This window comes from Thunnus maccoyii, chromosome 21 (assembly GCF_910596095.1).
Source record: "Thunnus maccoyii chromosome 21, fThuMac1.1, whole genome shotgun sequence".
Taxonomy (NCBI): Eukaryota; Metazoa; Chordata; class Actinopteri; order Scombriformes; family Scombridae; genus Thunnus; species Thunnus maccoyii.
In genome coordinates, this window is record NC_056553.1 from 3,317,354 (window position 1) to 3,338,965 (window position 21,612).

At 39.6% G+C, this 21,612-nt stretch overlaps 2 protein-coding genes across 3 annotated transcripts; one reads left to right on the top strand and one right to left on the bottom strand.

The window, feature by feature from the left end:
• The first annotated feature begins 622 nt into the window (after positions 1–622).
• cldn11b (claudin 11b) lies at positions 623–6,156 on the top strand. Its single transcript, XM_042399794.1, has 3 exons — positions 623–1,296; positions 3,121–3,285; positions 5,480–6,156. Exons 1-3 carry the CDS (start codon positions 1,071–1,073, stop codon positions 5,737–5,739), a joined length of 651 nt encoding a protein of 216 aa, XP_042255728.1. The 5' UTR covers positions 623–1,070; the 3' UTR covers positions 5,740–6,156.
• A 3,686-nt stretch (positions 6,157–9,842) lies between these two features.
• slc7a14b (solute carrier family 7 member 14b) lies at positions 9,843–19,328 on the bottom strand. Of its 2 annotated transcripts, XM_042399431.1 has the most exons (7): positions 18,410–19,328; positions 17,006–17,242; positions 15,268–15,485; positions 14,944–15,090; positions 13,653–13,861; positions 12,787–13,565; positions 9,843–10,688 (listed from the first exon to the last, which is right to left on the bottom strand). In XM_042399431.1, exons 1-7 carry the CDS (start codon positions 18,708–18,710, stop codon positions 10,327–10,329), a joined length of 2,253 nt encoding a protein of 750 aa, XP_042255365.1. In that variant the 5' UTR covers positions 18,711–19,328; the 3' UTR covers positions 9,843–10,326. The 2 variants fall into 2 exon arrangements, with proteins under 2 accessions (XP_042255365.1, XP_042255366.1); XM_042399432.1 differs by lacking the exon at positions 17,006–17,242.
• Positions 19,329–21,612: the final 2,284 nt, after the last annotated feature.

The window sequence follows — 21,612 nt, forward strand, 5'->3', positions numbered from 1 at the left end:
CAATGACAAATCTATCCCGTAGCTAACATAACCGGTGTGTGTAAAAAAAAAATAAAAATAAAAAAAATAATAATAATACGTAGACTTTGTAAGTGATTAATGAAAGTTTAATGTTTTATATCACTATATTCTGGACAAAAACATGTCTGTGGATTAAAAAAAAAAAAAGAGTCACTATCAGGGTAGAGGCTGGTGTCTTTAATCGTCACATTTTTATGGTATCTTGCTTGAAATTATTTAATAAATGAACAACTAATCAAAGAGGTTGTTTTATGTTATTGAGTGACACGAGGCGGAGAGAAGGGTTGAAGGTGTTTTTAGATGATGAGGATGGAGGATGAAGAACCAGCAGAGGGCTACAGTGAGGCAGGTGAGTTGAAACCAGGATGTCTGTGTTGTATAAATTCTGCTCATTTGAATTCAAGTCACTGTTTTCCTTCCTGATTCCTTTTTTTTTTTTTGAGATATGAGACTGTAAATGTGGACATGACTCAAATATTTCAGGTCAGACTGAAACTGCAGCGTTTCGTTTTTGTTGTTTTCTTCCAGCTTGTCTGTCTCATCTCTCCATATCTGGTTTAGGTTAGGATCTCACATGCCCTCTGATTGGCTTAAAGTTCTGACTGAGGGTTACAGTGTGTTGTTGTTCACCACACCCCATGATAAATCTTATTCTAGGCATTTTTCTGCGAACCAGCCTGTTGCGTACTGACGGGACAGAAGGATTTCTATGTAATTTCCACCTTTTTTTTAAAAGGATTTAAAATATTTTTATCACATTAGAAGCAGAGAAGAATCTTTATATTTATAGAAAGTGAGGACTGTACAGATCTATCGGAATATCGCTGTTCATCTCTGTGTTTTTTATTAACTTGGAAGAGAAAAAAACACGTATGTTCATTAAGTTTTGCGTTTTTAATCTTTTCCAAACGCAGAAAATATTCTTGTTTTTCAGTTTCTGGAACTCTAAACTCCACTTTTAAATTCATACAACTGCAGATATAAAAGGACAAATATTACAACAATCCGAATTTGAAGAGCGAAGTGATTTCTGTGCGTAAAGGCGCTCCATGGCGCACATGTGCAGGCAGATCACCGGCAGCGCGGCGAGCTGCGCGGGCTGGGTCGGGGTCATCATCGCCACGGCCACCAACGACTGGGTCCGGACCTGCGACTACACGGTGGCCACCTGCATCCGCATGGACGAGCTCGGCTCCCGGGGCCTCTGGGCCGAGTGCGTCATCTCCCCGGCGCTCTACCACTGCGTGGCCCTCAACCAGATCCTCACCCTGCCCGGTGAGAGGGGGTGCAGGGATGAATATTTAAATGTTTTATGAATTATCTTGCTGCGTTTCAAAGTTTATTATCACACATATAAATTACTGTAATGTTTAAAAATTATAATTCCGTTTGTGTGAATTGGTCTTAATTTTAAACCATTATACATATTATACATAAGTATGTTTATGTGTGTTCTCGATTAATCGATTAGATGCAACTTAAAATGTCTTGTTTTGTCCAAAACCCAAATATGTTCAGTTTACTGTCACAGAGAACTAAAGAAACCAGAAAATATTCACATTTAAGAAGATTTATATTTGAAACACACAGATGGTGATAATTTGAGTGAAGTTCAAACTGTTTTGGACAAATCAGAAAAACAAAAATATATTCACATAATTTCTCTTTTTGTGCCAAAAAGTCATGAACTGAGCGCCTTGATTATAATCCTCAACCTGCTGATCTTTCATTCCAGAAAATACATTCAGAAATACTTTAAATTCATCTGCATATCAGCACTTAAAAAGTGTTTAAAATATGGTAAAAATAGCTTTGTCAGTATTAAGTATTCAGAAAGAAAAGGCGCCTTTTTTTTCGGTCCCTCCCACTTCACACTCAGCAGACATGGAAGCAAAATATCATCCAACATATATGACAGATGAGACGCCAATAAAAGTCACTAAAAGTCACTAAAATCAGATACATAATCATTAAAATCAGATATAAACTGGTCAGAAATAGTCGTGTCTTGTGTCTGGATATGTTTACTGTACATTTTTGTGGTGTTTACAATAAATAAATAAGGTCTATTTACAATATGGGATCATGTGCCATATAGGGATGATAATAAATATAATAATTTAGGAAATATACAAGATGATTACAGGATCAATAATAATAATAATTATTATTATAATAAACCTTATTTATATAGAACCTTTCATAACATAAAATGCAGCTCAAAGTGCTTTACAGAGAAAGGTATTAAAAACAAACAAAAAAGATATTTAAAAAGAAAAAAAATACAATAAACAATAGAAAACTACAGATAAAAAGAGGTGAAATCATCAGAAGATAAAGAAGATAATACAGATATTAAAAACAGCTGATAACAGTACAGAGGGAATAAAAGGTTGAATACAGAATATGATCTAAAAATAGAACAAAGTCAGACTCAAGAGAGAAAGCGGACGATGCTCAATGTATGTGTGGTTTAGATCAATCAATGGATCAATGGGTTCAGTTCAGTGATGCTGTGTGTGTGTGTGTGTGTGTGTGTGTGTGTGTGTGCATTCCTGACTATAACTGTCTGACAGAGAGGGTGCCAGAGGTGAACTGTGTTGAAAATTTTAAACTAAACAGATGCTCCAGTTATAAAACCTCCCTCTCTCTCTCTCTCTCCTTCTCTCTCTCTCTCTCCTTCTCTCTCTCCCTCTCTCTCTCTCTCTCTCCTTCTCTCTCTCTGTCTCTCTCTCTCTCTCAAATTCAAATTCAAATAAGCTTTATTGACAGATCAGAAATCTACGTTGCCAAAGCAGTACAGAAAATTCTAAACATTGACAGATGATTAATAATTTTACAATAACATGTAAATATAAACAATAATAGTAAATATAATATAATAAAAGGTATTTTTTACAGATGTAATCACACAGAAACATTTACTACAGAGCTTATTTCTCTCAGATTATGACAGGACTTCATATATTTTGCAGCTTTTACTGCACATTGACTTTCCTCCCCACATAGATCGGACAGTTTCTAAAGATCTGTCTCTCTCTCTCTCTCTCTCTCTCTCTCTCCCCCGTCTCTCTCTCTCTCTCTCTCTCTCTCTCTCAGCCTACATCCAGACGTCTCGTGCTCTGATGGTGTGCGCGTGTCTTCTCGGTCTCCCTGCGATGCTGCTGGTGCTCATGGGGATGCCCTTCGTCCGGCTGCAGAACGACACGTCTGCCATCAAGCTGCGCCGAGCCCGAGTGGGAGGCGTCCTCATAATCCTCATGGGTGAGGAGAGACCCTCTTCCTCCCCCCGACACACACACACACACACACACACACACAGTCATGTTTCCATCACTTCAGAGGACATGACAGAGACTTACATTCATTTCCTGGAGACTTATCCTAACCTTACCTTGACCTTAAACCAAGTTTTCACCCTAAAATGAATGATTTACGTTATGGGGGACTTTCAACATGAGTACCTGCTACACACACACACACACACACACACACACACACACACACAGACAGACAAAGCTACACTGATTTAATACAGTACAACTAAATCAATAGATTAGGTTAAACTTGTTATTTCAGAGATTTCAGGGCCAACATGGCGGCATAGCAACAGCACAGAAACACGGTGTAAAACAAAAACTGTGTGAAATAAACATCAAAATATGACATCGAGTTAATACTCACTGAGTGTTAAGATAATTAAAAGACCATTAAAAGCATATAAGATCATTGTATTTCATAAAAGAAACATTTTTTTCCTGAATTTCAATCTTTTCTCTGAATTCTCTGCAGTTTCTAAAGCCTGAAACAAACAGCGAATGCATGTTGCACACTGAATTTTTATAAAAACTTTAAAATAGGGTGTTAAATAAGAGCAAAACAAGCCAATAATACTGTATAAATAAAAGTATAGCACCTATACAACCTATTGCATGCTATTAATAGTCAGATCTTGTGTTTTTGTGGGACTAGATATTGATCAGAAGGTCACATGTCTAATGATTCTTTCTTCTCAGAGAATTACAGTTTTAATGCATTTAAGGTTTTGTAAAGCAGTTAAAATCCACAGACACCAGTCTGAAAGCCATTAAAAATGTATGTCTTTGGCACCCTGTGGTTGTATTAAAAAGACACAATGCCACAAAATGTTCTTGATATATAAAATTAATTATATAAAGAGTAATAATTAATTAGAGGTATCCTGTCAACAGTTTTATATTTAAGGCCATTAGGGAAAATTTTTTTTGTGCTGTGATTGTCTAGTTATTCTGTAAACAATGTCAACAAGATATTAGATAAATAGATAAACAGAGTAATAAAAAGTGTAACTTAACACCAGGCTGAAAGGTAAGATTTCACTGCAGCAAGATGAGACGTTAAACCACTAAAACAATATTTTCAGCTGATGTTAAGTTGCTCTTTAAAGATGCTGCAGTCACATAAAAAATGCACACATATAGTGGTTTTAAATTATACTTCAAAGTGGCTATAATCAGGAAACCAATGTCTGATCTGTCAGTGTGTAATGTCTTTGGTTCGTAGTGATGAATCTACAGAGAATTATCAGTGACTCTGCAGCTCCTCTCGGCTTTACGGAGCTTTATAGTGAGTTTCAGCTCATTGTTTATCTGTCCGGCTGCAACTTTACTGTTCTGGTTCACTCTCAGTGCTCTCATAGCGTGGTTTTCAGAGAAAAAGCTGTAAAAAGCCGCTGTACACTACCTGCTCAGCACCAAACAGACACAGTTAGCTTTAGACTAGCTGGTGAACATAGTGGAGCATTTAGCAGCTAAAGAGCCAGATATTTCCCTCAGGAGTTGGTAGAGAGTAAAAACAGAGCTAAAAGAGAGTGAATATTGGACTTACATTCACCAGGTGGACAGAAACACGACTCCACATGAATGATAATGTTGCTCCGTAACTGCTGGATGTGGAAATAAGCAACTGTTTGCTAACAAGCTCAACATATCAACTTAAAGCTGATGATGTGTCAGAGTTGTTCACAGCTTGTTTCTGATGGACACTAGTGGATAAAACAATTTGTTATTGCAGGTTTAAAACACATGAGAGTAAATTTAGAGTTATAGTCTCGGGGTAGATGAATTCATCAAACATTAGTTGTACATTTGGGAAACACTACTGACTAGTTTTAGAAGACAGAGGTTGAGATTTCAGGAAACAGTAGTTTTGATTTGAGAGGATAGTTTTGGTTTTAGGACAAAGTCGATATGACTTTGGGATACTCGGGTCTTTCCCAGCTGTCGCAGGATGGAAGGAGGGTCACGCTCAGGCCTCATCCTGCCCGGGTTCACATGTCAGACAGGTGCTTCCTGTCAGCAGCCTCAGGGACGAACTCCATTCAGAAAAACCTTTTCCATATTTTTACATTTTCTAAATGAAACTGGATGAGGAGGTATCATCTATCTCTCTAACTCCTCCACCTTCATGTGTTTTCCAGCTCTGTGCGGCATCGTGTCGACAGTCTGGTTCCCCATCGGCGTTCACCAATCCGAGGGTCTGATGTCATTCGGCTTCTCTCTGTACGCCGGCTGGGTCGGCTCCGCTCTCTGTCTCCTGGGCGGCTCCATGATCCTGTGTTGTCACGGCACCGACCCCGGGTCTCCGAGCAGAGAGAACAGCTTCTACTACTCCAGACAGCGAGGCACGGCCATGCCGTTCGACCCCCCCGCCAACCACGCCAAGAGCGCACATGTGTGAAGGTGTGGCTCGCTAGGGATGATGGGAAGGTGTCTGTAATTCATTTCATAGACTGTACATGATCCTAAACAAGTCTGTGCATTAATCTTTTTACAGTTTGAATATTTAGCTGATGCTTGTTTATGATGTAGAGGTTTGGCGTCTGGAGTCACACGGTTACAGAAACCTTCTCTTGGTGCTAAAAGGATCTTATTGGTTGAATTAAATCTCACTGGATGGAGCCAAAGAACCAGATTTTCTGACAAAAGTAAAGTTTTTGGGATATCAAATTGTCACCAAACAAAACAAAATCTTATTACCTTATAATCAAATGACACTGTGCACTTAATTCAAATGAATAGAAGCAAAGCTCATCCACGTGTTTGTCATAATGGACCAGTGTGGTGAATTTAGTGGCATCTAGTGGAACAGACTTGGCTGAAATAGAATATAATATTCATAAATATGTTTTAATTAGTGTATAATCACCTGAAACTAAGAATCATTGTGTTTTTGTTACCTTAGAATGAGCCCTTTGTATCACAGAGGCCACTATGTAGCACCATGTTTCTACAGTAGCCCAGAATGGTCTAGAGAGGGTCTTTAGTGTTTTTCGCGAGTTGCGCAGCCACCGTAGATTCTTTACATGCTTGGAAGGGTTGCAATCTGCAACCTCACCACTAGATGCAACTAAATCCTTCAGATTGCACCATTAAGTTCAACTTTGTCAACCATTAAAAACACATATTTGCAGAGTTTACCTCATAAAATAGAGTCAAATATGCAGGAAATGACGTTTCATTGAGTTGAAGTGTGTTTTGCAGTCGGTCGTGATACCAACTACAGTGTTTTCTTATATGTACTTTTTGTTTTTAGTTGCCAAACTAACTTGATAGCACACAAGCTATCAATGTAGCTAAAAGCTAGCTAGCACCATGCAAACAGACTTTGCTCTGATACTTTCTGGTGTAACAACATAGTGCCTCACCAATTTACTGAACCTCTAAATTAATTGAAACTTTCAAGTCTTTTTGGTGTCAAGTTTCACCCTTAAATAAGAGTTGTGCACATTTGTAGTAACTATCGTAACTATCAACTGCAGCAGTGATTCTCACCAATATCTGGTGACCAAAACCTCCAAGAGGTCTTTTCAGGATGTAGGTAGCAGTTTGGTATGTACAGGAAGTGTCGAGAGCGCAGTGTGAGTAAGTGGTTTGAGTGGCGTGAGAGTCGTGTTGAATCGAGCAGATGGCTTGTGAACTATCTCAGTGAGTTTAAAGTCCTGATTCTGTGTAAAAATGCAAATTAAAGTTCAGTTACACATATCGAGTGGAGACCAATAACTCTTCAACGTACATGTGTCATGTGAGTATTGTAGTAATATTTGAAAAAAATCAGTATCCTGTTGAGGAAACTCCATTGCGTCACAGTGCAAAGTGAGTTTGCACCACTGTCTGAAGGTCAATGTTTCCATTTCAAGCACTTGCAGTTTGTTTGGTAACGTGCAAAAGTCAAGTAGGAAGTTTTTGTCAGTCTTGCACTCTTTACATACTGCATTATTTACAGTATGCATAATGCACGTACCAAGTTCAAAAAAAGTATCACTATAAAAGACTTGTGTTTGTTCGTTGGACTCTTTCTTTGAACTGCTGATTCTTTGGTTTTGGCCAAATTGATTTAACTCAACTGATCAGACTGAACAACGACACAACAACAGTTCTGCCTCTGAGAGACGTTTCTACAACTAACATGTTGAACATGTGTGTCAACTCAAACTCTGTGTGTGTGTGTGTGTGTGTGTGTGTAATCATTATGCTTCATTTTCTGTATATCGATGGCCGAAGAGCAAAACCTCTCATCTGATCTGTTCACATTCAAAACATATGTTCACTTTTCATGTTATGCTTCAGATTTCTGATTATAATCTTTTATTGTCTCTTCATTTTCTTCATTTTAGTTTCAATCATTAATTTCCCTTTTTATTTCATTTCTGTATATCGTGCAGTTCTTTGCTTTTACATGATTTGAACATAAACTCTTTCTTGTGGGTGTCGACAGGTGTTAAATAGTTAAGTGACAGCTGGTGTCTGAACAGCCGACTGTTCTTTTCTTGACGCTTTTCCAAAATATTAAAGTTCAGATGATTCAAGTTATTTGTTGAACAAAGATTGAGGTTAATTGCTCTTATTTAATCCAATGCAAATATACTGTCTTGTGTACCAATAACTATAATTTTTGCAGTTTTAGACAGAAACCTCCACAAATTCACACTATAACCAACATGTATCAACTATATTATGCACCTGTATTATATGTTTTTTTTTGGCTGGTGCCACAAATAATAAAAGTTTAAATAACTTTTTACTGAGAAAGACTCATTATTCAGTTCACTCACATTTATTCCAGTAACGCAAAGAAAAAACCAAAACACACATTCTGATTCTCATTTTCACACATTAACAGAATTTTGTTGCTGCAGAAGTTTAAGGGAAGTTAAATATCATTCAACCAAACAGGATAAATACAAACACAAAGGTCACTTTCAGAGGGTTACCATAGAGACGTCAGACGGCCATAGAAATGCCAGCGCACCGTCACGACCGTAAACAAAGCAAACAAACAAAACCAGAGAAACAGCAAAAATCAATATGTGGCATTCAGGGTCTCTGAGAGTCCACAAAACATGAGACGGAGGAAAAACGGGCCAAAGGAAGCAGAGAGGAAAACATTCATTTAAAATCCATAACCTGCAGAAGAAAATACCAGCTGGGTCAGTCACGCCAGAGGCTCCGAGATAAAAGTCGTCTTATTGGTCACGATAATCAGTAATAAAAAAAGTTGTTTGTGGTAAAGTAATAATGGACAGAAACTCAGTGAAAAAGATAAAACAAGAGAAGAAGAAGCCAATATTTTCATGTCTGTTACTGGAAAACTGGGAGGATTGTGAATTTCTACCTTTTCCACTCAGGTTTACCAGTAAAAACAATGGTTCTTTGGCTCCACTGAGGTTCAACTTAATCAATGAGATTATTTCTACCTCTGGAGCATTTCTGCTGTCTGCCAACTAACAGCAATTTCTTTTTATATATGGAAAATATCCACTGAGAATGAATAAAGGAGCTACAGGGGATAAAATAAGGAAGGAGTCGGACACCTCTCAGGAACGCCACACGTCATCAGAAGCCAACAGCAGTTCAGAAAAACTGTAAAGACTGAGGTTGGTTGTGTTTTCGATGTCAGTGGAGATTGTTGAAAGTGAAGACAATCAATTCATGACTGTCCCAAGATTTGCAGTGGTGGAAAATAACTAAGTACATTTACTCAAGTACTGTATTTAAGTACAATTTATATTTCCACTCCACTACATTTCAGAGGGAAATATTGTACTTTCTACTCCACTACATTTATTTGACAGCTTTAGTTACTTTTCAGATGAAGATTTGACACAATGGATAATATAACAAGCTTTTAAAATACAACACATTGTTAAAGATGAAACCAGTGGTTTCCAACCTTTTTGTCTTTTGACGTCTTACAAAAAGCAGTGTGTAGTCGGGGTCACATTTCACATGTCTATGAGTTGTTAACAGCTCCACCAAATAGTGATTTTTCCCTCTAAACTTCTCACATGCTTTCATTTCAATAAATGTTCAAATGATCCAATATTTCAGCAAAAATCAAAGATTAGAGAAAAAGTCCAAAAACTGAAAACAGATTTGTGTATCAGAACTTTGTTTTTTCTTCTTTCCTCTCCCATTAATCATCTCACCACCCCTCAGATTTATCTGCTGACCCTTTGGAGGGGCCCGACCCCTAGGTTGGGAACCACTGGACTAAACTAGCTAACTGTATATAAAGTAGTGTAAACTAGCTCCACCTCCAGCAGCTACAACAGTAACATGCTGCTCTAACACTGATGCTTCACTATTAATAATCTAATGATGTCATATATAATAATATATCAGTCAGAGGGACCAAACCACTACTTTTACTGCAATACTTTAACTACATCAAGCTCATAATACTTATGTACTTTTACTGCAATACTTTAACTACATCAAGCTCATAATAGGAGGATTTTTCATGCAGGACTTTTACTTGTGATGGAGTATTTTTACATTGTTGTACTAGTACTTCTACTTAAGTAAAGGATCTGAATACTTCTTCCACCACTGCTAAAATGTCACTTCACAGGATGACCTTTCGTACTGGGACACTGATATGTGCATGAATGTTGCATGAGGAAATGAAGGCCGACAGTACTGTAAGAAACGGGTAAGAGAGGTTGTTGTTGGTCATGCGAGGTGGTTGCAGACACCAGAATGTACTGAAGCTTCTGCAGCTGCTTTGAGCCTCATTCAGTGAAACATCTGTGATGGGAGGTGCCCATCGTATCCACTCTCCTCTCTCCTCCCATGAGATCAAAGCCAGGTTTCCACACTGAAGGGAGAGGTTCCCTGGTAGATATTAGAATAAAATCTTATGATATGACTTCACTTGTCTTGGAGAGTTTTTGATTTAGTGTCTCACATAAAAGGCGCTTTCAAAGTTTTATTCATTCTTTGATTCTTTGATTTTGTCCATTTAGGGCAGCAAAACATCCTGTATTTAATCCTCCTCTTCAAAGCCATGATTGGTCCTTCCCCTGGACCTGTAACCTCTGGTCGTGTACTGACCCGCTGGACCAGACTGGTATCCATACTGGTCACTGTTATCCTCATATTGCTCTCCCTCTTGTTCCTCATACTGGTTCTCCTGCCGCTGGCCGTGGCTGCCCCTCTCTTCCGGGGCAGACCAGCCCTGATAGGGTCTCTCGTCCTGCTCCTGGGGGTAAAGTTCATCACAGGGGGAGAAGGTGTCGTCGAGGTGGTCGTCATAGCGCTGGTAGGAGCTGGCGTGTGCCTGCTCCTCCCGGGCGTTGAGCTCTAGCGTGCTGTGCCACACTCCATAGCAACAGTAGATCAACAGACCTGAGGACAGACAGACATGTTTAAAGCATCAGACTCAGACGGTTGGAGCGTAGGTAGAGACGTCAGGCTCAGAGACCGTCCAGCTGGGAAGTCTTAAGGGTTTTACTCTGTTTTCATCTGCCAACCAACTGCAGATGTAACAAGTCTGGATGCACAGCTTCATATGTACAGTAGGTACAGTATGTTCTACTCTCTGCCCCCTAAAAACCATCTAGAGCTACTCTTAATTTGACACTTTCTATGTCTTTCTCTTTTTAAAAAATGCAAATATGACTATGCCAACACTGTGAACCAACATGTTATGTGAGTTTATAATCAAAGCTGCAACAATTACTTAATTAATCAATTAGTTGAGCAACTATTTTAATGATCAAATAATTGTTTTAGTCAATTTTTAAGCAAATATGCTGAAAGATTTACTGGTTTCAGATACTCACATGTGATGATCAGTACAGTAAGCTGAATATCATTGGGTTGGTCAAACAAAATAAGACATTTCTCTACTTTCTGACACTACATAGACAAAATGATTGATTGATTAATTGATTAAAGCATCAGCAGATTAATCAATAATGAAAATAATTAGTTGTAGCCCTATTTGTAATATTTCCTGTGCAGTTTAACACAGTGTTGACTGACAGGAAAACACTCTAACAAAGGATTAAATGTTTACTGTGTCGGGAGCGAACGACAGCAAACGTCTCGACCTGAAGGAGTCTTGTTATCTCAACCTTTGCTGACGGAGCACTAAAACCAACAGGAAGACGTCTTAAAGGATGTGAGGATGTGAAATAAGCACCGGTGCAACTCTTAAAGCGGCTGAAACCATCTGACTAACAGATGTTGATGCTCCAGATAGATTTTCCTTGTAAAGGTCGTATACTGAAGTAATGTAATCTCTCATCTTTCAGTCCCATTCATGAACAAACAATCACAGGCTGAAGTTGAATCTGTCAAAAATAAAAACACATCTTCAGCTAAAAATGTGAAATCTAAATAAACTTTACAGATGAAATGTAACTGGTCTGATCACATACAATAAATATTTCTAATATTACATTACATTGCCACAGCATTGGTTTGTGAATGTAACTGCTGGTGGCTTAACTTACCTCTGATACATAATATATGTTTAGCACCAAAACATGTGTTGCATGTTATCACAAATTCACGGAACAATTTACATCTTGAGATCATTTATTCCTGAGAACGTCCTTTTCCTTAAATGAATGAATCTCCCTGAGATTTGGCTCAATTTCAGCTCAAAAAGGGATTCAAAGTACAGAACTGTGCAAAAGTTTTAGGCTCTTTAGATGTTTAGATTCTTCTCAATAATGCAGCAGCATCATGGAGGCGTCTGATCATCTGAAGCACGACAACGAGCCCAAACATCCAGCCAGAGTCATAAAGATCTATCTTCAGCTACAAGAAGAACAAGGAGTCCAGTCTGGGATTAACATGAAGAGACAGAAGAAGAACTGTGGCAACTTCTCCAAGATGCAGGAACAACCGACCTGCCGAGTACCTGAAACACTGAGAAGAACTGCTGCTGTTTATTGATTGATTGATTCACTTTATGTTTCTGCTGTTTACTGAACTTTGTATCAAGTTAATTGTCATGCTTGTCATACTAAAACTATTCATGCATTATTCTTAAAGTGTCTTCTCTTTATTTTTAATGGCTAAAACATTTGCACAGTACTGTATAAAAAAAAACTGCAAATAACTACATTTATACAAAGGAAACGAGAAAATACTTGTTTCTGATTGGCTGTCAAGTGATAGTCCTGGTCAACAGTTTAACTACCATCACTGATCAGTGCAGAAGGTATAATAAACTGCAGGTAACCATAGCAACAGCACAGATCTTAACTCTCACTGGTGAAGCTAAGCTAACAATGAGTTAAACTGACTACAAACACAGTGTTAATGTTTTCCTTTGATTATTGGCTGTAACGCACTCTGAGACGTACCATTATAGAAAATAACAGTTGTCTCCGCTTTGTTCATTATTTTCTTATATCAGGACACTTTCTTGTACATTATTTATTGCTGTCTTTTACTGATCAATAATCAGACCTGTTTCAATGCAACTCACCTATGATGCACCAGATGGTGAATCTGGCCCAGGTGAGGGGAGACAGTTTGAGCATGAGGTAGCTGTTGACCAATATGGCTGCCGCGGGAACAAAGGGCACGCATGGCGCCATGTAGGGCAGGCTCCGCCCACTCTCTGGCTGCTGTAAAATCATGATCAAAAGCTTCGCCAAGGATCCCGCCATCAGTGTGGCCATCAGGGCTGAAACCACCGCCCCAGCCCCCGTTCCCTGCTCAACACCGAATATGATGGTGGACCAGAGGAGGAAGGACATGATGAAGAGGAGGAGGGTGCAGCGGGTCACTATGCGGCCGGTTGCGGGGGTGGGCCGGGCCGACGCATCGGGCATTCCCAGCCGCAGTCGCAGGGTGTAGTAATGACCTCCCAGAAGCCTTTTCAGCAGTGAGGCGTGGCCCGTGTGGAACTCTGAGTCGTCTCCGTCTCCCTCGCTGCCGCCGGCGTGGTAGGAGGACGAACCGTCAGCGTCTCCGATCAGCATCTGGTCGTCTTTGGTGGGAACGGCGCCGTCGTCCCGGTGCTTCAGGCCGTCCACGCCCTCGCCGGAGCTGAACTGGTGTGTGTCGGCGTGTTCGTCGGGCTGGTAGCGCAGTAAAAGCACGCACACACTGACCAGAGTGTAGGCCAGCAGGGTGCCGATGGACATCATCTCGATCAGGTCCCTCAGGCTCACCAGCAGAGCGAGGATGGCCGCAAAGCACCCCGACACCACGCACGCCACCGTCGGAGTGTGTGTGAGGGCAGACACATGTGACAGGAACCTGCAGACACATTCATCATGGCGTTAACCTTTTTAGGAGGTCAATAAGAACTAATTCTGAATCCGTGTGTGTTTGTATGGCTCTCACTTGAACAGCAGTCCGTCTCGGGCCATGGCGTAGATGACCCTCGGCATGGGGAACAAGGAGCCCAGCAGAGAGACGGTGAGTCCCGCTATGGAGCCCACGGCCACGGTGTACTTCCCCCACAGGAAGCCGTGCACCGCGAACATCTCCATGAGAGGAGCCGAGCCGTCGATCAGGTTGTAGGGAACCATGAGAGTCAGGATCACACTCACCTGTACAGAGGAGAGGAAGAAGAAGAGTAACGGAAGTGTTCAGCCATTGTCACTAGTACAATACTGTGTGTCCTTCTCTACTCGAGCTGGTAAAGAAAAGCTCAAATATTGATAAAGACACTGAAATAAGTTTGATTTCAGATTAGCAGGTTCTCATCTTTTTAAGTCCTTTAACATGCAGTTCCTCCAACGACCACTAGATGCTGCTCAACAAGACTCAGACTGTGGTTGAATATGTTCGGGGTCGTGTTCGTTACATTGACAGTTTAACGCATGCTCTTCCGTCTTTGGCCAAATTTGTATTTTCTAGCTCCAAACAAACAAATGAGACAATGGTGAGGCTTTACCTTTTTTTTCAGAAACTGATGTGTAACATCACAGAAGTCCATGTTTTTTAAGATGTGGTTTTCATAAAAAGGGGGTCGTGCCAAATATTCATCACTGAGCTAGAGGAAAAGACAGGTTCCACTGCTCAGAATAAGATAAGGTCCCCTTTAAGTAGTTGCTTACACACTAAGCATTTGGTTAAAATTGGTTTCAAAGGAGAATTTTAGTGTCACAGATGAGTCAAACAAGTTTTGGAGGAGACACACACTCGCTTCTGAAGATCTTTTTAGAAAACAACTTGAATACATTTTCCAGTATTGACAAGAACATTGAACAATATAAATTTCCATCAAAAAAATATAAATGTCAGCTGAAAACCAATATTGGATTATCTAAGGAGATGATAAATGTTTGGAAAAATACGATAACTGTATTTTAGACTTTTTCCTTCATGTTAAAATTAGGGCTGCAACTTACTTTCATTATTAACTGCCCATCACAATATCTCAGTCTCCAGGGAAACGTCTTAAAACAGCTTGCTTGTCTAAACAGACCAAACCCCAAAAATATTACATTTACAATGATATAAAACAAAGAACATGTAGGAAATCTTCACACAGAAGCTGCAACCAGAAAACATTTGGAACGTCTGCAAGCAAAATGACTTAAACGTTTAATTGTTTTATTCAAATTGTTGATAATTGTTTGTCGATTATTATCTAATCAATTAATTGTTTCACATGCACATCACTGACCGACACGTAGGCGGTGAGGCAGGTGACCAGCGAGGCGGTGATGGCGTACGGGATGGAGGTGTTGGGGTTCTTGGCCTCCTCTCCTGTCGTCGCAATGATGTCGAAACCGATGAAGGCGTAGAAGCAGGTCGCTGCGCCTTTCATCACCTGAACAAGAACAACACGTCACTGAAGTTTATGCTTTAAACGATCTGTTACATCTGACACTAGAACTGTTGGGACTGCGCCTTCATTTCATTCTCTGGGTGACTTTTTGGTCATTTTATCCAACCTGAAGTTTAATTTGAACCAATCACGTTCAACCAGAGAGGCGGAGCATCTCACCCCTGACCAACCGTAGGGCAGGAACCTGCCGGCTTCCCAGTTACTGGCGGAGAGGAAAAACAGCCCGGCGATGATCATGAAGACCCAGACCACCATGTTGACCACGTTCAGGACGTTGTTGAAGCCAACCGAGTTACGCACGCCGAGGGCGACGACGACTGTGACCAGCAGGGCGATGAACAGGGCCAGCAGGTCGGGGTAGGTGTCCTCACCTTTACCTGAGACACACAGAGACGCAGCAGAACTTAAACATGAGCTTAGAAACACTGAAAGGATGAGAAACACCTCTCACATGTTGTAGTTAAGATGGCGTCAGATGAGACGCTGCTGTCAGGTACGTTCACCGGAGGCAACAAATCAAAATATCAGATTGACGTCCAGACTGAAACCAGGATTCATGAACATTTCATTTTTGTTCTTTAACTTGTCTTTCATATAAAGCATCGTAGACTGTTTAGGTTCGTAAGAATAAGCGAGGGACGTGCAGCTTTTGAACATTTTTCAAGTTACTTCTTGTTGCAGTTCGGAGCAGGAAGATTAAACATTTCTCTGGTTTAAAGTCAGTTCCAAGTCTTGAAACACATCTTAAATCATGTTCAAGTCAAAAATGGCTGCCATTTTTTAACAAAGTGTAATTTATAAAAGGTTTTAAAAGGTACACATTACCTCTGAGTATGAAACTTTAATTAACAAGTCCTCCCATTTGCCAAGAAAAATCTATATTTTTTTTATTTCAATGTTTTTACTTTGGTTAAAAATGATTTTGTAGTTATTTACAGATCTGTCATATGATTAATAAGACAGCTTTTCAGTTGCCAGGTTGCAAAAAATCCCTTTCCTGTCCCTGTTTCCTATCTTCCTGTTATTTCTCCAGGTATACATTTTAATAAGTTATGTTTTTTTTTAGTTTTTAATACACTGACGTTGACGCTGATGCTCTGCTACTCTCTTCCAAAATTAAAGTGGTCAAACTGACCATTTAAGGGGAAGTAAGTAAAAGGATAGAGTATTTTTTTACTACAAGACCAAAAGTTGTTACAACTTAAAAACATTTTATAAAGTGTATTTTATTTGAGAGTGGTACCCAAAACACAGAAAGTTTTTGTGGATAAACTGGAATCAGCTGCAGTTGTTGCTGTTACTTTTACTTTATATTTCATATAATTCATATATATATATATATAATTCAGATGAGTTATAAGAGTTAATTTGAGTATAAAGTCATATTATTCATGGTACATTTATTCTCAAATATCAAAATCACAACTTTATTCTCATATTACCGAGACCTTTTCTTGTAAAATTACAACTTTATCTCTTAATGTTTATTCTCAAAATCTCAGATTTCTTTCCTGCTAATGCTGGTTGTGGTTCTATGTAAACTCAGTTGTATCACATAATAGGCCTACTGAAATAAAACTGAACTGAAAACTGTATTTATGTAAATAAATGTAAATTAGTCCACTTTCAAATGCTTCCTGATGCTTTAGTAACAAAACACACAATTAAAGAGTCAGTAAATTATATTTACAATCACTTTATTATATTATCAGTTGATTGTGTTTATTACTGTGTATAATGGCAGTTATACGTCTGTTTCTAAAGAAAGTCGAGTATTTTTCTCTTTAGAACAAAAACAAATCTGTTCTGGTTTTCGACGTTCATTTCTAAACATCTAGATTTGTTAATTTGCTCTTTAATGTGCTGAAAAAATGACAAACACACTTATCGTACTAACCGAGTCCTCTGAGCGTGCCCAGGTGTGTTATCATGTAGTTACTGATGCTGTGATTGGCCAGAGAGTCGAACATGCTGCTGAGAGCCGACGCCCCCGCCGCCGTGCCAATCAGATACTCCAGGATCAAGTTCCAGCCAATGAAAAACGCCACAAACTCCCCGACCGTCACGTAGCTGTAGGTGTAGGCCGAGCCGGTCGTCTTGGGGACCCGGACGCCAAACTCTGCGTAGCAAACGCCTTTAAACACACACAAGTACACTGTATTACACGTTTTTTAAGAGCAGACTGCATGAAACCCTGAGAGAAAAAACAACCGTTGGTAAACTGGGTGCTGATTTATCGTAGTTATTATGTATTATATTTTCTTTATGCTGTGCTATAGTAGTACTGATGGATGATTTGCATTGTTATATAATTTGGTGGATAATTTTGGTTGAACTATTGCTACAGGCTCATTTTAACCACTTGGTATTTTCACTAAATTAATGGAGTATTTTAGTGAAAGTACTCCAGTAAAGTACCAGGGCATCATTTTCAAAAGTATCTTTACCAAGCTGTAACCTCCTGGGATGTAAAATGAAGCCAACAGGAAGTGTCAAAAACTGCAGTTCCTTGAATGACCACTTGAGGCTCCAAAAGCGAGTCAATCCCCATAGACCCCCATGTTAAAATGTCCAACTTTACAACAGAAATAAACGTGTTTACAGCCTGGTACAAACAACGGTTTTGGTCTCTGTAGCTAATTTCCTCTTTCATGACAACTGTACGGGGGGTGAATTTTTTTATAACTCACTCGTTTAAATTTTATTAAGCCGTAAAGTTATGCATAATGAAGGACATGGCTGCTTTGAGTGACAGGTCCGCCAGCCGCTATTTGGCTTGTTTCAGCTTCATCGGCCCGCCTCTTTGCCCATTTTTGATTGGCTGGGAGTTAGGCAGAGTCACGCACTGCCAAGATGGCGACGGCCAGAGCGGTACAGTCTATGATCTTTACACTCAGGTGATTTCCACCTAATCAGCTTTTTTTTTAATTTATATGAATTCATATGCATATATCTAGCTAAATTAATTAGTCGAAATGTCGTCTGGAGCGTCTCAAGTCGCTAATCAGACTGCAAACAACAACACGGAAGAGGAAGTCTTGGCCCGGATGTCCGTTACCTGTTATTTAGATATCTGCTGGATACACTGGAAGCCCTGAAATGTTGGCTAGAGGTTAAATCATCGTCAGGCAGGTGGCTGATGGGTTCTGAGATTGATTTTCACCAGACTTATAGACTCATTATTGGACTCTTGGAGCCAGAACATCTCAGTTCTTCTTCTGGACAGTTGAGTAAATGTTTAATGTTTCTCTCCATCGAGCTGCTACACAAACAAACATCACATAACATCTCAGAGTCTCACCTGACAGTATGGAGGCCACAGCTGCAATGATGAAGGACAGGATGACCCCCGGCCCGGCCATCGCCTTGGCAACCAGCCCGGCGACCACATACATCCCCGTGCCGACGCAGCTGCCCACCCCGAGCGACACCAGGTCCACAGTGGTCAGGACCTTGGCGAGTCCAAGCGCCGAGCCCTCCCCCAGCTCGGTGAGGTCGTCAGCGCTCTGAGCCATGGAGCCCACAGGTTTGGTGCGTAGCAGCCGGGAGTACATGTTGTACCAGGCGTCGCCCCAGGACACCCGGCCCAGCCACGCCGCCATCGCTGCACCTGTTTATTACCTGTTTATGAGAGTGTGTCTGCGTCCTCAGTCACTGCCTGGATCATTCTTTCACTCTCATCATCAGCCTCTTCATCAGCTCTCCTCTCTCTCTCTCTGCTGCCTTGATTGAAAGAAGAAAAACCCCAACGGAGGCTCTGAAAAGCAGAAGAGGAACATCTGTTAGGATTCTTTACTGAAGCAGCCTGAAAGCCTGAAAGTTCTGTATTTAGAATTAAATCATGTTTAGGGGTTTTGAAGCCCAATATTGATGCTCATAGTGTTCACACAGACGCTGCCAGGAGCTGATAGAGTCTGTTAATATTCATTAAATTGATGTGAATGATGTGAAACAACATTTAGACCATATTTGATCACTAAAACTCTGCACTGTAGTAAGAGGAAATTAAGTGTACCAATCAAGCACTAATTGGTCTTTATGGGTGACAGACAGCTGTAATATTTTTGTCACAAATATTGAATTAAACAGTCAATTATCTGCAGTTTTCACCAAATTAAATCGGTGAATTTGAAAACCTTTTTAACCTAAACTAACCTGTTTCAGTATCAGTAAGAAAGAGGAAATATTTAAGACTTTTATAGAGGAAAACTAAATGCAATGCTTTTTAAGACTTTGTAAGACCTGCAGATATCCTGGTTTTGGAATATGACAGGTGATATCCAACATCCTTGGAGTCAACCAACACAAGTTCTGAAGCTCAACATATGTAATGTTTTGGTAGAAATGCTAATTTAAGTTAAATTAAATTATTAAATATTCAAGTTAAAAGAAAGAAAAGCGACTATTTCATCGGTATAGAAAGCAGCTCCAGTTATCTTTTTCAGTGCTGTGAGCTCCACAAATTCACAAATTCCACTGTATTGGACAGACACAGAAATATGTCAAAACTTCATCATATAAAAAGACAATAACTCAAAGTATTTGCATGGCAGGCAGGTAGAGAGAAAGTCTTTTAAGGTATTCTTATACACTGTAAAAAAAAAAAAACTCTATTTTTCCTGATTTTTCCTGTATTCAAAAGTATATGAAAATGTCAATAAAACTACGGAGATATACAGTGAATTAACATGACTGATGTAAAATAACATGAAAAACATGTAACTCGTATTACACTTAATATGATAAATTAAATTAAGTAGATTGATGCGATTATAAACCTGATCATCTGTTTTACAGCGGTGTTTTCACATTTGATTGATGATAAATCATTTTATTACATTAAATATTGATTAAATATACAAGATTTTAGATGTTATTACATGTAATCAAACTTATAAAATACAAAAGTTACAAAAATTAAAAAATACACAAAATTACTACTACAGAATTATTACTGTATTTTTTATGAAATGGTTATTTTCTGTTATTTTACAAAAAAAAATTGTAAAATTGTAAAAAACAATTTTTTTTAATTTTATTGGTGCCCAGCTGCTGTTTTTTTTCTTACAGTGTAGAAACCAGTATCTTGTACCAGTTCATCACTAAACAGTTTAACTGCATCAGTGCTGACAGGTCGGTGTTTTACCTGTCTGACCTCGATGATGTGAGCCAGCAGGTGATGATGGGATACCATCAGCTGTTCTCCTCACTCACTAGAGCGAGACTCTCTCTCTGAAACATTAATGAAGACCGAGAAGGATCCACTTTCACAACGGAAAGGAACCAAAACTGAACCAAACGCAGACCTGCACCAACTTCCAAAAAACATGAAATTACTGCATCAGCAGACGAGTTCAAGCAACACCTGAGCTGATAAACAGCTGATAAACATCAACAGGTTCGGATTCAGGAGAGTAAAGATTAGACAGTCACCTACTTGTGACTGAAATATAAACAAATGCTGACAAAAACACCCATCATGCAGTTTAAAGATGCACACCTGAGCAGACAGCGGATACACTCACTTGTTGTGTTTCCCAAAAGAAGAAGAAGAAGAAGAAGAAGAAGAAGAAGAAGTGTTGGGTCGAGTCCTCGTCCTCTGCAGACCTGCAGGAAATGGTGACGAGAGGAGACGGCGGTGTTAATCATTCAGACATGACACCATGTGACCCGGCTGATACATTATTCAACACCTGAGACTGAGTAGGTGGGTGTATGTATGTAGCTGTCATCATTCATTCATAGGCGGGAGGACAGAATAGCTCCTGTAAATGTGTTTGAGTTAAGCTGCTGCTGCAGCTGCCAGAGGTGACGTTTCTTTACTCTTTAGAAACAAGCAGGACTGGGAACTGACCAGGTGTGTGTGTTTGTGTGTGTTTGTGTGTGTGTGTGTCCAGTTTTTAGGCTGATATGAAGTGTAATCAGGGTTTCTGCAGACTTTTAAAGACCTTTTTAACTCCACATTAAAGTCTTACCAGTCAGAGAAAACCAGCAGAGACAATAACGTCTGCAACACCTGCTCTGAGTGCATTCATTTATTGACATTTATTCCATATTTTTGTCAGTGTTTCACAGCTGTAACAATGATTCCTAGTAACATAAACAATCAATAAGCATGACCTGGACCCAGATAAGTGGCAGAACATTGATGGGTGGATTCAACAAAACAAAAAGGTAAGGTAAAAGGTAAAGATGTCTCCTCCTTCACTGTAACGTCCATTCTCAGTGAACTGGAGGCTTCAGGTTTCCACATCACACTTGTCTAAGTTGCATACTGGATCACGATTGGCTCCAGACTAGTTGTGATGTCACTAATCCTGCTCGTAGGCCCTCCTGTTTATCTGCACATACATCATTCTGCACAGTGAAGCTCAAATATTCAACTGAAAGAACAAGAAGAAAAACACTTTTTTTGAGTGGAGGAGGACTTTAAGTTTTCACTAACATCTTCATCTTCACAACCACAGTGAGTAGATGAACTTCCTGCTGTAGCTGCAGTAGTGA

Coding starts and splice junctions, on each gene's coding strand:
- cldn11b (XM_042399794.1), top strand. CDS start 1,071: ATGGCGCACATGTGCAGGCAGATCACCGGCAGCGCGGCGAGCTGCGCG. Junction 1,297..3,120: donor CCAGATCCTCACCCTGCCCG/GTGAGAGGGGGT, acceptor TCTCTCTCTCAG/CCTACATCCAGACGTCTCGT. Junction 3,286..5,479: donor CGTCCTCATAATCCTCATGG/GTGAGGAGAGAC, acceptor TGTGTTTTCCAG/CTCTGTGCGGCATCGTGTCG.
- slc7a14b (XM_042399431.1), bottom strand. CDS start 18,710: ATGGCGGCGTGGCTGGGCCGGGTGTCCTGGGGCGACGCCTGGTACAAC. Junction 15,091..15,267: donor TGCCCTACGGTTGGTCAGGG/GTGAGATGCTCC, acceptor GTTCTTGTTCAG/GTGATGAAAGGCGCAGCGAC. Junction 13,566..13,652: donor CGAGACGGACTGCTGTTCAA/GTGAGAGCCATA, acceptor ATGTGTCTGCAG/GTTCCTGTCACATGTGTCTG.